This window comes from Gekko japonicus, unplaced genomic scaffold (assembly GCF_001447785.1).
Source record: "Gekko japonicus isolate JY-2015 unplaced genomic scaffold, Gekko_japonicus_V1.1 scaffold332, whole genome shotgun sequence".
In the NCBI taxonomy this organism is placed as follows: domain Eukaryota; kingdom Metazoa; phylum Chordata; class Lepidosauria; order Squamata; family Gekkonidae; genus Gekko; species Gekko japonicus.
Genome location: NW_015177015.1, coordinates 289,310 through 305,461, shown reverse-complemented (window position 1 = coordinate 305,461; position 16,152 = coordinate 289,310). Strand labels below are relative to the sequence as shown.

General features: G+C 47.7%; 1 protein-coding gene across 1 annotated transcript in view; it reads right to left on the bottom strand.

The window, feature by feature from the left end:
* Nucleotides 1-8,029, bottom strand: part of CDCP2 (CUB domain containing protein 2) — a 43,144-nt gene extending 35,115 nt beyond the window's left edge. The window contains exon 1 of the mRNA XM_015427694.1: nucleotides 7,469-8,029. Coding sequence (XP_015283180.1) covers nucleotides 7,469-8,029 — 561 coding nt within the window. The remainder of the gene's footprint in view (nucleotides 1-7,468) is intronic.
* Between the last annotated feature and the right edge of the window lie 8,123 nt (nucleotides 8,030-16,152).

Below are 16,152 nucleotides of genomic sequence, written 5' to 3'. Positions count from 1 at the left end.
ACCCTGACATTAAAAGAAATACAAGAAATTGCACCCATGTTTTCATATCTCCACAGAACAGGACCATATAGAGAAGCAGCCAACCTCCAAGGAATTACAGGGTTGGTTTTGAGGAACTGGAGACATGGAGCTTAAGAGCTTTCTTTCCGCAGGTGACTTAAATCAGGTGATCCCTGGGTACTGTTGACCAGACCTTCCCATAAGAGGGCCATCATAGCCACCTATGTGGAAAATAATGCCATAGTACTGAGCCAATGAAATATTGCAGTAGATGTACTATAGACATTTTAGAAATAATCCTATTTTTAGCCAAGTGTAATAGACTGGCATGCCCTCTTGACACCAGTGTTCCTGTCAGTCCCCAGGAGTTCCTGTTGCTGGAGGAAAACCGCCTTCAAAGCTTCAAGCTGCCAGAGAGCCTGCAAGAGTTCTGGGAGATAAAAAATTCCACACAAACAGCTGCTGGTCTGAGTAGCCTTCCAGCCACCCCGAGATTTGTTTAAAAATTCAAAATGCTGTGATGCGATACAACATTTACTGCTGTAGGAATGTTGCAAACAAGATCCAGTTAGAGGCGAGAGGATTATACTAGAGAGTTCATTTGATGAAAATGAGTGATGTACTTACTTTCCAGTATCTGATCAAAATGGAAAATTAAACCTCCTTGGACTTCTGTCATGAAGAGTGTTGGGGGTTTCTCCTTAACTTTCCATTCCAATGTATTTAAGCACTCATTAGAGGCTGCTGTCATGAAATACCTTAAAAGTTTCTACAGATCCAGACCTAAACAGCAGTAAAGAAATTGCATAGTTGTGTGAGCACCAGGGAAGCAATGTGTGCTCACTTTCCCCCCAGCATCCTCTGCAACACTAAAGTATAGCTTTTGGATAATCTGGGATGGTCATTTGGTGCAGTAGACATCTTGGGCCAGTCATTATAGGAAAACAGCTCCTTGAAATAGCCTGCTAACCAGAACAACTCATCACTTGCAATTATAAATTATAAACTACTGGCTCACAAAAGTCTATAATATAATATTTATTTCAGACTAACCTATCTTGTAGGGGTATCATGAAGACAAAAGGAGACAATGACATTTATGCCTCCTTTGGAAGAAAGATGGGATACTAATGCAAGAGATAAGCCACATTTAAAACAATCAGTTGTATTTGGTGTTTAAGTGTATTTTTGCCCGATGTTTTCCAGTGTAATGAGGGAGTCATTGTTAAGGAATGAACTTAATATTTGCATTATGGACTATGTTTATTGCTACACTATGGACTGTGCACACACACACATAGGCTCAGAAAGCTGTACAAGTCACCTGTTGTGATACTACACATACAAGGTGCCTGCATAAGTCTTAACACATGAATAAGGTTTCAGCTACCAGCCTGGTGAGGAAGCACACATCTCCTTTATTGTCAGCAAAACAACAACTTGAGAAGAAGCAGCCCCCATTGCTGAACTGTTTGTAGTCCCGCACTCCACATCTCTGCTTTGTTTCTACATTGGCATTTCCTGCCAGATGGACCTTTGATGACCAGAGGAATGGCCAAGCTTCATCTGCACTTCAAGGGAGCATCCTGATGCCAAGTTTTTACACTTGCCCAGATGCCATCCTTTGAGTTAGGTCTTAGGTTACAATATTGTCCAACCCTCTAGGTAGCCACTCCTCACTACACGCAACCAATAGGATTGTTTTTGGGATGGATTAACAGGTAGGTGGGTCCACAGGTTGGAACCATTACCTCCCACCTACTGGGCCACCTATAAAAGGTAAGGACCATTAAACTGGCCCTTCCTAGCTAGCATTCCCTGCAACAACCCCTGTCTGCTTTATACTCCCCTTTTGTCCAGCTTGCTATACCCAAACCCTTGTCTCTACTTTGATCTCTTGATCTGCAGTAGTCAAGAGACCCACACGTGCTGGCTGGTTCTGGTCGTGTGTTAACTTCCCTAGAGTTTTATTTCTTCCCATCCATTCTTCATTGGAACAAACAAGCTTCAGGACAGATAAGTATCACCCCTCATCACCCCACCTGCTAATGCAAACGTGCTTACTTTAATACTGTATTTCTGAGGAACTTGATTGAATGTGTGAGTGTTTTGTTTGTATGTGATTTATTTTCTTTAAATAAAGGACATTTATTTTAACAACACCGGCCTCGACTCCTTCTCTGGCAACACTTGGTGGGAACAGGACCTTGGTATAGTTGGCAAGCCCCCAGTTTAAAATTTGCCACTTGCTGTAGATAAAGCAATTTGGCTAACATCATGTTCTGGAAAGGCTCTGAACTGGCCCCACAACTCAAGGTTCAGAGTCAAGCAACTCTCTTTTACTAATGCATGTCATTAATAAGGACTGCTGAGTCTAACCTGTGCATGTCTGGAAATACTCTTTTATCCAAGGAGAATCCCTTAAGGAATCATAGTTAGACTTTATCACCTCCTCTGGTTCTTTGAAACCTGTCTTTACTGACATCATGAGCCTCTGAATGAAATCTGTTACTTGATGCAGGGATCAATAATGTGAGCTATAACCCACCCCGCCCTGCCCTCCCCATTTCAGCCAACTGTTGGGCCTACGAACAGGAAGCAGGGCATTAATGTGCACAGTTCAGTGACATCCAGTGTTTTCTGATGTTAAGTGCTCATGTAAAATGCATAAGGCTTAACACTGGGGTAAAAGGTGCTTTCTGCAGGAGGTTGTGGTCAACTCCCAGCATTTCACAGCCTAGCCAGTGGTGTCTGCATAATGAAGACTAATGTGGAATAGCTACCACCATCTTGTCCACACAGTGTATTAAAGGGCTGACTGCTCTGCTTAGTTAAACAAACAGGGAGTTGTTACAAAGCCCGGAGGAGCAATTAGAAAAATGCTCCAGCATCAGATGAAGTGTTAACCACAGTGTCCGGGACAAATTCCAACTCAAGTAATGACATGCTATCTAAATCCCCACTGCCTTTCCCCCCTTCCCCTTTTGAGGGAATCGGGCTTGTGGTTAAAAACACCAAACCATGTGTAAAGAGATCTGGGGTCTATTCCTAACTTGGCCACTAGCTTCTTGGCTGACCTTGGAAAAACTGCAACCAGTGATTGTCCGGGCCAGCCTGTGCAAAACGTATCATGTGGTGAATATCCAGAATACATGCCACAGCATCAGTGTGACAGGTCCATTGCTGAGGCTCCTTTCTGTTAATGGCTGTTCTAGTGTTTGCTGTTCTGTGTATAGGCATCTCTGTCAATTGAATATTAATGCTTCTGGCTCACAAAAGTCTATAATATTTATTTATTTATTTAAATTTGGTTTATAGACCGCCCTCCCCCACACAGTGGGCTCAGGGTGGTGAACAACAATTTCAGTAAACATATTTTAGTCTTTAAGATGCTTGAATAATAATTGCTAACTGGTTGCGTACTGATGCAAACAGATGGCTTCTTCTGCACATGTCAAATGTTACACAACTCCACTCAGCTTACATTCATAGCATGTGCGTTTGGCCTTGGAAATAGGTGTGCAGGACAGGTTATTATTGGAAAGAGGAAGAGCCCAGCTGGATCAAACCAGTGGTCCATCTAGACTAGCACTAGAGAGCTGGTGATGAGCTGGTGTTGATCCTGAGCAAAATGAATTTCAGACCCAAAAGTGTCCAGCAGAAATGGTGACTTTTGATGAGACTGCTCTGATGGAGCACCAAGCCATTCTTGGAACATTTTAACTGTGATTAGTCACAAGCGTTTGGAAAGTACCTCTTAATATTGGGAGAAGACTTTTTAGGTTCAGGCAAGGATCTTGTCCAAATGGATTTTTACAACAAAAGACTCCCTCCCTCTAGACGAGCCTGGCTGTATGGCGCTGCAGAATACTGTGATTTCAGGGAGAACATGGACTTCTGGACTTTTTATCTTATTTTGATTTATTCTTCCAGTGGATTTGGGAGGATTTGTGGATTCAGCTGAAGGAGCCCATAGCTTGCAGAAAAACTGGCTGAGATGCCAAGAGCACTCAGGTTATTGATGTGTCAGAAAACATGTAAGTAAACTATGTGGATCTCACAAATAATTGGTGGAAGGCTAGAACTGTGGGCAGTAAAGTTTCTCTCCTTTGCCAGTTTTTCATGAGTGTCATAATGGTTCAGCTCCCCAATGCCCATTCTGCCTTCTGGTGAGGCCTGGAATTTAAGCTTTGATAAACACTCATGTACCATTTGCTATCCCATATTATTATTTCCTGCAGCCATAGATATGTCTTTGTTTTCTTACTTCTTTGCTTTCCCCCCATTTATTCATATACCAGGAATAAGGCCCGTTGTGGAAATAAATACAAGCTCTAGAAAGAGGCTCTGGATGGGTGCACTCAGCATTGATTTGCTGTGGCAACCTCAGCAGGGTATAATGACACAGAGTCCACCATTTTCTTCAGGGGAACTAATCTCTGCCATCTGAAGAGCAGTTGTAATTCTGGGTGATCTCCAGCCCTCAACTGGAGACTGGCAACAATGGTTCCCCAGGAGGAAATGACTGGTTTGAAGGGTGGAGTCTATGGCATTGTACCTGTTTGATGTCCTACCCCTCCTCAAACCCCACCCTTCAAATCTCCAGGATTATCCCAATCTGGAGTTGGCAACTCTATCTCCCTCCCAACCAACCATCAACGTACCATTATCTGCCCCTCTGACTTCAGGTTTCCATCTCCTCCCCCCTCCCTGCAAGACTCTACATATGAAGAGTACAGTCTTTCTCTGCAGTGGGGACCAAAGCAGTTTACATCATTCCACCTTTTGATCTGCACAACAACTGTGAGGTAGTTGCAGCTGAAAGTTTGTCAGTGGTCTAAAATCACCCACTCAGCTTCCACAGCAAGAACCTGGGTCTGGCAGACCCTGCTCTGAAGCGCTAACTGCTACACCACACTGGCTGTGGTATCGCTTGGTATCATAACTGAACTCCAGACAACAGATCTCTCTCTCCCCCTGGAGAAAATAACAGCTTTGGAAGGTGGACCCTATGGCATTCTATTCAGCCGAGGCCTCTCCCCTCCCCAAACTCTGGCTTCCATAGATTCCACTACAATGTCCCCAGGAATTTCCCAAACTGGAGCTGGCAACCCTAGTCAGGACTGGCCCCAATAAGTCCCCCACAAAGGCCAAAGTAGGCCTGGAAAGGGCCTCCTGCCTTTGCCTTTTTACTGATAGAACTAAGCTTGGTTGCCTAGCAACAGCCACTGAGATGAAAGTGAGCCACACAGCAGTTTTGGCACTTTTTTCAGACAGGGAATGGCAGTGGGTGGGGGAGAGGAGTGGACCCAGCCCCCAGCCAATGGCATGCAAGTACTCTTGAGTGGCAATTGATGGGCCAGTGACTGATGGAGCACACAGCATAGCCAATGGGAGAATTGGAAAGTGTGTTTCCTTTATCAGGATTCTGTAGTGTTTTATGCATAGTGCTTTAATAAACAAGCCATTTAATTCATATCAGTCAACCTTTAAAGCCTGTGTCTTCCTACAAGAAGTCAGTAATTACCCACCAGGATGAATCCTAATTAACAGCTGTTTCCTGATGGGGTGAAACCTAATTAACATCGCACAATGGTTATAGTGTTAGCCTGGAAACAAGGAGACCTGGGTTCAAATCCCCACTCACAATGCATGACCTTCAGCTGGTCACCCTCTCTCAGACTAGCCTACTTCACCAGGTTGTTTTGAAGATAAAGTGGAGGAGTGGAGGACCATAGGTGCACCCCTGAGCTCTTCAGAGAAGGGGGGGGGCATAAAATACAATGAATGGGAATATATTTCCTTCTGCAAGGTTCTTTCAGCATCTCGCGGGGAGGGCGGTATAAAAATGTTACCAATAAATAAATAAATAAATAAAATTCTCATATCCACTACCCCTGCCTAACTAGACTATCTCAGACTGCAGAAGGAAACTACAAAGGCACCCTCATGTTGGAATTCCCATGGAAAGTGGCCTGGCTGATGCAGTGCTCTCCTGTTTTTTAGAAGATGTTGCACCTTGTATCTGACTTGCAGAAAGGGTTCCAACAACCTGGAGGATACATCTCTCTGTAACAGATGCTTACTAGGACGTTGTTTGTGCCATGAAAAGTTTCAACAACCCATTTCCACATATTAAGCCTCTAAAGGGGCTGTCATGATCTTTTTACTGATAGAACTAAGCTTGGTTGCCTAGCAACAGCCACTGAGATGAAAGTGAGCCACACAGCAGTTTTGGCAGTTTTTTCAGACAGGGTCAGTCACAAGCTCTGGCACAGCTGTCCTTGAAAAAAAGCAGTTTGTGTCAGAGTTCTCTCAGCCCCACCCACCTCACAGGGTGTCTGTTGTGGGGAGGGGAAGGGAAAGGAGTTTGTAAGCCTCTCTGAGACTCCAAGTGAAGGGCGGGGTATAAATCCAATATCATCATCATCATCATCATCATCATCATCATCTTCTCCTCCTCCTCCTCCTCCTCCTCCCCTAAATTCAGAGTGGTGGCAGCGTCAGGTGACACCCCACCCGAGCCGTGACAGGGGCATATAATGTACTAGGTTCGGATGCGTGGCAAGTGATCAGCTCATATTTATTAGTGAAGTGGAGGCCCTCCTTGGTTGTCCTCTCCATTCTCTCAGCCTGACCATTGGTCGCAGGGTGGAAGGGGCCTGAGCAGATGTGTCGAATAGCATAGTACTTTACGAATTCTTGGGATTCTGCTGATGTGAAGGCTGTCCAGTTGTCCATCACGAGCGAGTTGGGGATACCATGTGTGCTGAAGATTCGCCACATAGCACGGATGGCGGTTCAGGGTCCAGTTGCCATCACGAGCGAGTCGGGGATACCATGTGTGCTGAAGATTCGCCACATAGCACGGATGGCGGCTCAGGACAACGTAGATGCAACCGGTACCACCTCTAGCCACTTGGTGAATGAATCTACTAAGATGAAGAAGAAAAAATCCAGGTGTAGCCAAGCCCAGGGTCTCCCAGAGGATTCCCACTGTTGGGCCCGTGCCCAGGGAGACTCTGGTCAGGATTCCTGGCACATCTGGCAACATTTGACACAGTTCTCGATCTCACTGTCCATGCCAGGCCACCAAATGTAGGTGCGGGCCAGGGCCTTCATCTGCATGATCCCTGGGTGCGTTTCATGGAGGGCCATGAGGACTCGCTGCCGTAGTGGTGCAGGAACTATTACCCAACTTCCCCATAATAGGCAGCCCTTGTAGGCTGACAGCTCATCTCAGCGGGAGGAGAATGCTGTGAACTGGTGGACCACCCCCTCCCCACTCAGTCCAGAACATGGGACAGCACGCGGTCTGGAGCAGTGTGGCGGGACACATCGGTTACCTGAATGGGCCTGTCTGGCAGGTCCTCAAGGAGCAGGATCTGGTGCATGGGCACTAGGTCTGGGTCGCCTGAAGGCAATGGCATGGCCCATCACCTTTCTGGGTCGGTGTTACAGCGCATACCGGTAGCCCATGAGGATCAACGGAGCACTCGGGGAGACAGCATCTGTGGTGTCTGGCGATCGGGGGCCAGGAGACCCAAGAGGGGTTTGTGGTCATGACGATGGTGAAGGGCCGGCCATACAGGTAGTTGTGGAACGTCTTGACCCCTGCCACGATTGCCAATGCCTCCTTGTCAATTTGAGTGTAGTTGCGCTCGGCCAAGGAGAGGGTCCTGGAGTAGTAGGTCACTGGAACCTCCCAGCCATCGGGCAGCTGGTGGCCTAGGATGGCACCGACCCCATACGACGAAGCGTCGCAGGCGAGGACCACAGGAAGTGCTTCATCGAAGTGTGCCAGGACCATGTTCGATGTCAGCAGGTCCTTGACGGCCCAGAACGTGGTGGCTTGCTTCGGGCCCCAGACCCACTTGACCTGTTTCTCAAGCAGACGGTGCAGGGGCTCCGCGATGGCGGCTTTGAGGGGCAAGAAAGAGTGGAAGAAGTTCAGTAGCCCCAAGAAAGTCTGGAGTTCAGCCTTGGACGAGGGCGGTGGAGCGTTGACAATGGTGTTGATTTTGTCCATTTTTAGATGAATGCCCTGTGCGTCGACCACAAATCCCAGGAACTCTACCCTTGGCACCCCCAGCAAACACTTCTCCCGTAGTTGTGGAACGTCTTGACCCCTGCCACGATTGCCAATGCCTCCTTGTCAATTTGAGTGTAGTTGCGCTCGGCCAAGGAGAGGATCCTGGAGTAGTAGGCCACTGGAACCTCCCAGTCATCGGGCAGCTGGTGGCCTAGGATGGCACCGACCCCATACGACGAAGCGTCGCAGGCGAGGACCACAGGAAGTGCTTCATCGAAGTGTGCCAGGACCATGTTCGATGTCAGCAGGTCCTTGACGGCCCAGAACGTGGTGGCTTGCTTCGGGCCCCAGACCCACTTGACCTGTTTCTCAAGCAGACGGTGCAGGGGCTCCGCGATGGCAGCTTTGAGGGGCAAGAAAGAGTGGTAGAAGTTCAGTAGCCCCAAGAAAGCCTGGAGTTCAGCCTTGGACGAGCGTTGACAATGGCGTTGATTTTGTCCATTGTTAGATGAATACCCTGTGCGTCGACCACAAATCCCAGGAACTCTACCCTTGGCACCCCCAGCAAACACTTCTCCCACTTCACCTTCAACCCAGCCATCTGGAATTGCTGTAGGATGGTGTGCAGTCTGTCGGTGAAACTCTTGGGCATGGGGGCAGCGATCAAAACATCGTCAAAGAATGCCTGGACCCCGGGATACCTTTAAGAAGACAATCCATTAGGTTTTGAAAGATCCCCAGGGCGATGCTCACCCCAAATTGCAAGCGCCGCACCCGAAAATCACCCCTATGTGTGACAATTGTTTGGGCCTCGGCCGTGGGATCATCGATGGGAAGCTGCTGGTATGCTTGGGCCAGGTCCAATTTACCAAAAATCTTTACACCTGCCAATGAGGCCAAAACATGACTGACTACCGGGACGGGGTATGCGTGGTCCTGGAGGGCTTTGTTGATAGTACACTTGTAGTCCGCGCTGATGCGAACATCTATGTTTGGCTTGACTGGCATTACTATGGGGGTCTCCCAGCGGGCAGGCGGCACCGGTTCCAGGACTCCTTGGGCCATGAAGCGCTCCAGTTCCCCATCAATCTTGGGCTTGAGGGCGAACGGGACACTCCTGGCCTTTAAACAGATGGGCCACACCGCCGGGTCAAGGTCAAGGGCCATGGCCGGACCTGTGTAGCAGCCCAGCGCGGCCCAGTGTACCATCGAAAACCGCTGGGAACTCATTGCACACATCCTGGGAATCGGATGGCCGCACGTGGTGCACCCCAGTTATTCCCAGTCCCAAAGGCACGAACCAGGACAGGCCCAGTAAGCTTGTGAGTCACACCTCGATCACTAGTAGGTCTAGTGCGCCCTTGAAATTTTTGTATTCCACCTGAAACTTGACCCACCCCTTCACGGCCACTGGGTTCTTTTGGAAGTCTTTAAGGGTGAACCCTGAGGTGGATTTCCACAGACAGGGGGCCCCATGAGGGCAGAGCTTAGCTAGCGTCTCTTCCGAGATGATGGAGGACGCTCGTGGCCTGCCTCACAGCTGGCACATTTCGTTTGGGCGTATGATTTGATGGGTGATTGGGCAGTTGATCTTGCTGGCAGAGCCATTACCATAGGAGTGCATGAGCTGCGATGGGCTGGATGCCGTAGTTGGAGGACCTCGTCATCATCTGAGAGGTTCGAGGCGGCGGAAGAGGCTGCTAGGTGGACTGAAGATGGTGGTAGACGGTCCCAGTGAGACCTCTCAAATGCAGTGGCCACGTGGAGTGCCGTCGGCCATCCCAATCAGTTTGTGGCAGAGCTTGTGGTCTCAGACGCCACAGACGAATTGTGTGAGGATGATGTCCTTCACGTCCTGAAACTCACAGTCGATTGCAAGTTGGCAAAGCTCGGCCATGTAAACGGTGGCCGCTTCTCCCGGCTTTTGGGTGCGCGCTAGCAAATATATGCACTTGGCCATCTTGGTCGGTTTCGGCACAAAGTAGCCTGTGAGGACCTTGATGATGTCATCATACGGGGTCTCGGCCAACTTCTTTGGAGCAAGAAGGCCCTGGGCTAGGCGAATGGTGGCCACTCCACATGTGCTTAGGAGTAGAGCCTGTTTCTTGCCTGCATCGGTGATCTCCTGGTAGGCAAAGAAGTTGGTGAGCTGCTCCACCCACGCTTCCCAGAACTCAGGTTGTGCAGGATTGAAGACCTCAAGGTGTCCCGATGCAGCAGCCATGACTCTCGAGCGAAGCGGGGAGCGGTGTCCTGGAGAGCGGTGCACAGTGTGGTGCTGCTCGTGAGCAAAGCAGGGTGCAGCAGCTTCTGATGAATCGGTGCTCGGCGGGACGAAGAGTCAGGCTCGCTCATCGGGCTCCCATCCTCGTCGCCAGTATAATGTACTGGGTTCAGACATTTAGCAAGTGATCAGCTCATATTTATTAGTGAAGTTCAGCTCAACTAAAGACAAACTAACCGGGTTCGAACCCTGCTTTTATCCATGCACCACACCACACCCAACACACACCCCACTCCCGTGATTGGCTATTTACAGTGTAAGAGTCCATCACAGGTCAACCTTAGGATCCAGGCAAACCTATTGGTCTGCACTAGGATCCGAGTCGGCTATTGTTCTAAATCCTGAAGGTGCACTAAACCGTATGGCTTCCTTAGCACTACGTATCCAGACAAATCCATATCAATACATAACAGGGCAGAACGTTTTTTTCCTCCAAATTATTGGCAGCTCTACTTGTAGAAAATTAGCCAATATGAAAAGCAAAGTGACTTATCCTCACCTGCTCTTCATCTTTAACATTGTAGTTGCTATGGGCAGGTTATGGGCATTGAAAGACCTACTTCTGCCTTTTCTTCTTGTGTATACCATTACATACAACACTCGTGATTATAATTTTTAATTGCTTTTCATTTCAGTTGCTGTGGTTTTATACAATCGATTTTGCTTCTTTAAAATGTCTGTTACGGCAAACAGAGTGTTGTATAATTGACTTCAGCCTTCAAATTTTTGCCCTGTATTCTTCCAGAGCAGTGGGCATTGTCAACAACGGGATCCAGATTTTGCAGCAGGAGGAGTTATTCTAATTAGTCTGGTTGTTCTTCTTTCCTGCCTGGCCTGTTTCATCTACCCAGTTTTTCACCGTTTGCTGCACACAGCGGCTACAATGGTTTGGCTCAGCCAGGAGAGGGGGCGGAAGGACTGTGCAGAGAGGCCAGCCAGCTGTGACCTGAGCCCAGGAGACGTCGTATTTTAGCCTTGTGACACATTTCACCCTCTCGTGACCTGGTGCCTGTGCTGCTGCACAGACTGGGTCTTAAACGGCAGAGGAGCCATTTGTCACTCAGAAGAGGGAGGGGGAGGGGCAGGAAGGCAAAAGGAACAGCCAGGGCACTGTTGCAAGGAAGACATCGACTTCAGCATTTGGTAGAATATAAAATAGTGGGAATGGAGAGAGCTGAGAGCAAACTGTGAGGGTGTTTTCATACTTGTTTGGCTATAGAAACCATTACCTCCTCCCCACCTCTCCACAGAAGCATAGCTTTAAATATGCATATTCAATCCCATCCATGTAAATTGTCCGCTAACGTGTCAAATATTACAATTCTGTCAACGCTGTTTTGAAACACTGACCTGGGGTTATGTGAGTTGAGCTATAAGGGAATATCGCAAGGGCACAGTTTTGGATGGATATATGTTAACAAGAACCTGAGTCTTGCAAAAGTATGTGATTGGAGGCTGAAGGAGGATGGCACTAGCAGCAGGCCAAGGCCACCCCAGTAACAGGGCCGGAGCTTGCTTAGCTTTGCTAACAGAGGGGCCTGGTTCCTGGAAGAATCTGCTGAGTCCTCTTCTCCCCTGCGTTCCTCCAACGCTCTCGGAGGAAACGGAGGGCTTTTGGGATGTTTAATCTGGATGGCAGATCCCAATACCAGAGTTCTCCCCTTTTCTCAAAGTGCTGGTTCTTCCTAGTTTCTGCTGCCCTCTGCCCTTATATCCTGGCCACATCCCCTCTGCCCTTCATCTCACTCAGATCTGGGCCTCCGTGTGACTGGTCATGGATCATGAAGTAAACTCTTCCTGTTAACCCTGCTGGGATGGATTTTCTTACTGCTTCCTGCCAGCTGTGGCTTCCTCAGCCAGCCACCCAGTTCTCCCAACTGCTTCACTTGCCTTCAGCTCTCTCTTTGAACTCAGGCGGCAAACAGTAATTCAGTAGGTGAAACTTTTCTAGGCATGCGAATCCACCTGTTAAATTTCTGCTTGTCACTTGGCCGTTCAAGGCTCAGAAACCCTGTAAGGAGAAAAGGGTGGTAACCCTATGACCCCTACCTCCATTTTTCAAAAGGGTTGGTGTGCACTCACATTCCTTAAAAGAGCTAATATAATGCAGTAGCTACAAAATGGGTCTCTGTCCATTCAAGTCTCACCCTTGTCCTGAACTTTGAGGCTTTCGGTAAGCCATTCTCTCTTAGGCTGTGTTCTTCCCTGTCTCCAACTGTTTGGTTTCTTTTTGGATGCGAAGTCATAGCCAGTAGGGTTTTCAAGGCAAGAGACAAGCAGAGGTGGTTTGCCATGGTGTGCCTCTGCATAGCAACCCTAGACTTCCTAGAGAGCCAGTTTGGTGTAGTGGTTAAGTGCGCGGACTCTAATCTGGGAGAACCGGGTTTGATTCCCCACTCCTCCACTTGCACCTGGCTGGATGACCTTGGGCAAGCCGTAGTTCTGATAAGAGCTGTTCTTGAAAAAGAGCAGTTTCTGTCAAGAGCTCTCTCAGCCCCACCTACCTCACAGGGTGTCTGTTGTGGGGAGGGGAAGGGAAAGGAGTTTGTAAGCCGCTCTGAGACACCTTTGGGTAGTGAAGGGCGGGGTATAAATCCAATCTCCTCCTCCTCCTCCTCCTTCTTCTTCCTTGGTGGTCTCCCATCCAAGTACTAATCAGGGCTGACCCTGCTCAGCTTCTGAGATGTGATGAGACTGGGCTGGCTTGAGCTATCCAGGTGAGGGCCCATCTGCTATACACGAATAATAATACTGAACTACCTATAGGGCTGTGATAAAAATGATGAGATTCTGTACTGAAGGGCTTCAAACACTTTAAAATTTTTATACAAACAGTATTATTTCCAAGACCTGCTTCTCACTCGTTTTGACTATCCAAGTAGTAGATGAACAGATCCTCCAACTACTTTAGTTGCAAGCCCTGGAACAAGCAGCATTCTCCTCCAGGGGAAGCAGTATACAAATTCTTCAGTGATCTCCATTCCTTTCATCAGCGTCTCCTTTGTGCTCCCTCCACCCCCCAAATTTGATCTGTGGCAGCCTTCTCTAGGCATGTTTCTGAGTTGTTCCCACATACTTGAATGGGTTTCCAGCAGAGGTGAGAGATCTGCTCCATTCTCATGCATAGTAAACTGAATGGCTTTGTTTTATATAAAAGGATTTTTGTTTATCACCATGATATGGCTGCATTTTATTGTGACAGAGTAATTTTTATGGCTTTATAGGTTTTAATGTACATGCTGAAGCATAGATTGTAAACTGCTTTGGACTCACTTGCTGGGAAAGGAGATTCATAAATATTTTAAAACAAACACATAAAACAGCCTTGACAGCATCGTATGGGAGGACAGAGGCAGGTGGAGGTTTATTGATCACAGTGACTTGTTGAACTCACCTCTTCCCTTGTTGGAAGGGCCCAGTGACCCATTCAGATTTCATCTACCGGTGCAAAGGAAGGAACTGCAAGATTGTGTGAAGAGGTGCATTGCATGTTGGTGCATTGAGAGTCATGGCCTTTTCAATGAAGATATCAACCTCCAGTGTGCACACTGCATGTTTTTCATTGCAGGATACCTCAGTTCCAGTTGTTGGAAGTACCAGATAGATGTCCCAGCACCTCAGCCTTCAGAAGCAAGTGACCACAGAAGTGTTGCAGGCAGATATGCAAACACTAAGCTTCTTCCTGTTTACTCTCTACTCTCTGAGAATCCCTCTGAAGTGTAGATCAACACTCTTTAGGGAAAAGCAACTTCCATCTCCTCTCTCTCTCTCCCCCATTCACACAGGATGACTCTCAGCATCTGCATCCATCTCCTAGCTAGATAGTACAGGAACTGTCTCTATATCGCTACCCTGCACTATCAAGCATGTATTTCTAGAATAGCTTATTTTGTTTCAAACTGAAACATGGCTATGTGTAACTTTGTAGCCTTGCAAGCACATGTTAGATTTGTAGCCTTTGTGTGGCTATGTGTAGCCTTTGTAGCCTTGCAAGCACATGTATTTCTAGAATAGCTTATTTTGTTTCAAACTGAAACATGGCTATGTGTAACTTTGTAGCCTTGCAAGCACATGTTAGATTCGGGACAAAGCACTGCTGTGTTAAAGCCAGGTGCACTCTGCTAACTAAGAAGGATCTGGAACACCAGAACCAGTACCCTTCCTACACCAATTGGGATCTAACCAATGCAACACAAAATAGTCAAACATACTGAGTTTATTATTGATTCCTGTGTCTTGATGAAAGATTCCAGACTCCTCTTCAAAACCAAATGAGAAGGTTTCTTGTGTTTAAACAGAAGACCTGATAAAGGAGTTTTTGCCATGTCACTTATGAGAGAGTTAAATTTCACCAGTCTTAACTATAGCCTTGAGTGAGGAAACAAGACATATGTTTAGGGGCCCAACTACACATTGCATGCGAGGTCTAGGACTGAATCTCCTGACATTTTCTTGAAGGTTAAAAAGCAGCGGCTGGTGGTCTGATTGGGGTTAGTGGCTCTGGGGTGCTGGGAGTTAACTTTTCCCCCTTGCTATTTCCCAGTAGAAATAATAATAATAATCGTAGTAGAAAATGGGCTCTTCAAATGACTATCAGCCCAGTATGGAGAGAAGATAAATAGCCACGGTTGCTTCTCCATGGAATCATGGGGGTGGGTAGGAAAAGTTGTCCCCACTGTGAAAGTAGGAATGAGCAGAGGGTGGTGGTGGTGGTGGAGGAGGAGGAGGAAGAGGAGTCAGGATATCCCCCTTCCCTGTGCTATTTGCTGCTGTCACTGCCCTGCTGAGTTTTCTTTTCCCCCTGTATTAGCTGCAGGTTGAGCATCCACGGTCCCTGCCACACGGCAGAAGCCAGATCAAAGCCCTGGGAAACTGATAATACACTGTGCTCAGAAGTATGGAGGCAAGGGGGGGGGAAGACAATGCTGCAGTTGGGGAGGGGAGGGATGGTGGTGTAAAAGCTCCATATGGAAGGCACCCATATTGTACCTTGTATTTTCCTCCTTCCACAATTAAGGAGTTAATTTCTGCTTGTGTGTGTGTATAAAACACGTGCCGTCAAGACACAGCCAACTTATGGCAACCCCAGCAAGGGGGTTTTCAAGGCAAGAAGACAAAAGGAGAAGAGTTGGTTTTATAACCCCCTCTTCACTACCCAAAGGAGCCTCAGCAGCTTCCCTTCCTCTCTCCACAACAGACACCCTGTGAGGTAGATGAGGCTGAGAGAGTTCTGGCAGAACTGTGACAGACCCAAGGTCACCCAGCTGGCTGCATGTGGAGGACTGGAGAATCAAACCTGGCGCTCCAGATCAGAGTCCACGGCTCTTACCCACTACATCATGCTGGCTCTTTAGTGAGAAGCAGAGGTGGTCTCCCTTCCAAGTACTGACCCTGTTTAGCTTCTCAGATCTGACAAGATTGGGCTGTGCCATATGCTGCCTTCCCTCCCTTGATCTCTGCTTACTGTAAGCTAATTGCCATAGGTACCTGTTGGGCAAGGCAAAGTGCCTTTCCTTGCTGGGAAACTCACCTAGACCACCTGGAAAGCACCCTGGTAACTAGCTGCCACAAATCAGGATCTCCTGAGGACATCTAGACTGACCAACTGAGAAGTACTGCACTAGACCCACCTTCTAGTACTATACTAGAATAAAAACTATTTAACAGAGTGGAAACCCTGCAAAATACTTTATAACAGTGTAGCACCTGAGCAGACTAGCAGCTAGGGAAGAGATTAGGATAAATATGTGGGTGCTACAAGCATGGATGGCTTCAAAAGGGAATTAGATAAGCATATGGAGCAGAGGTCCATCAGTGGCTATTAGCCACAAGGTAT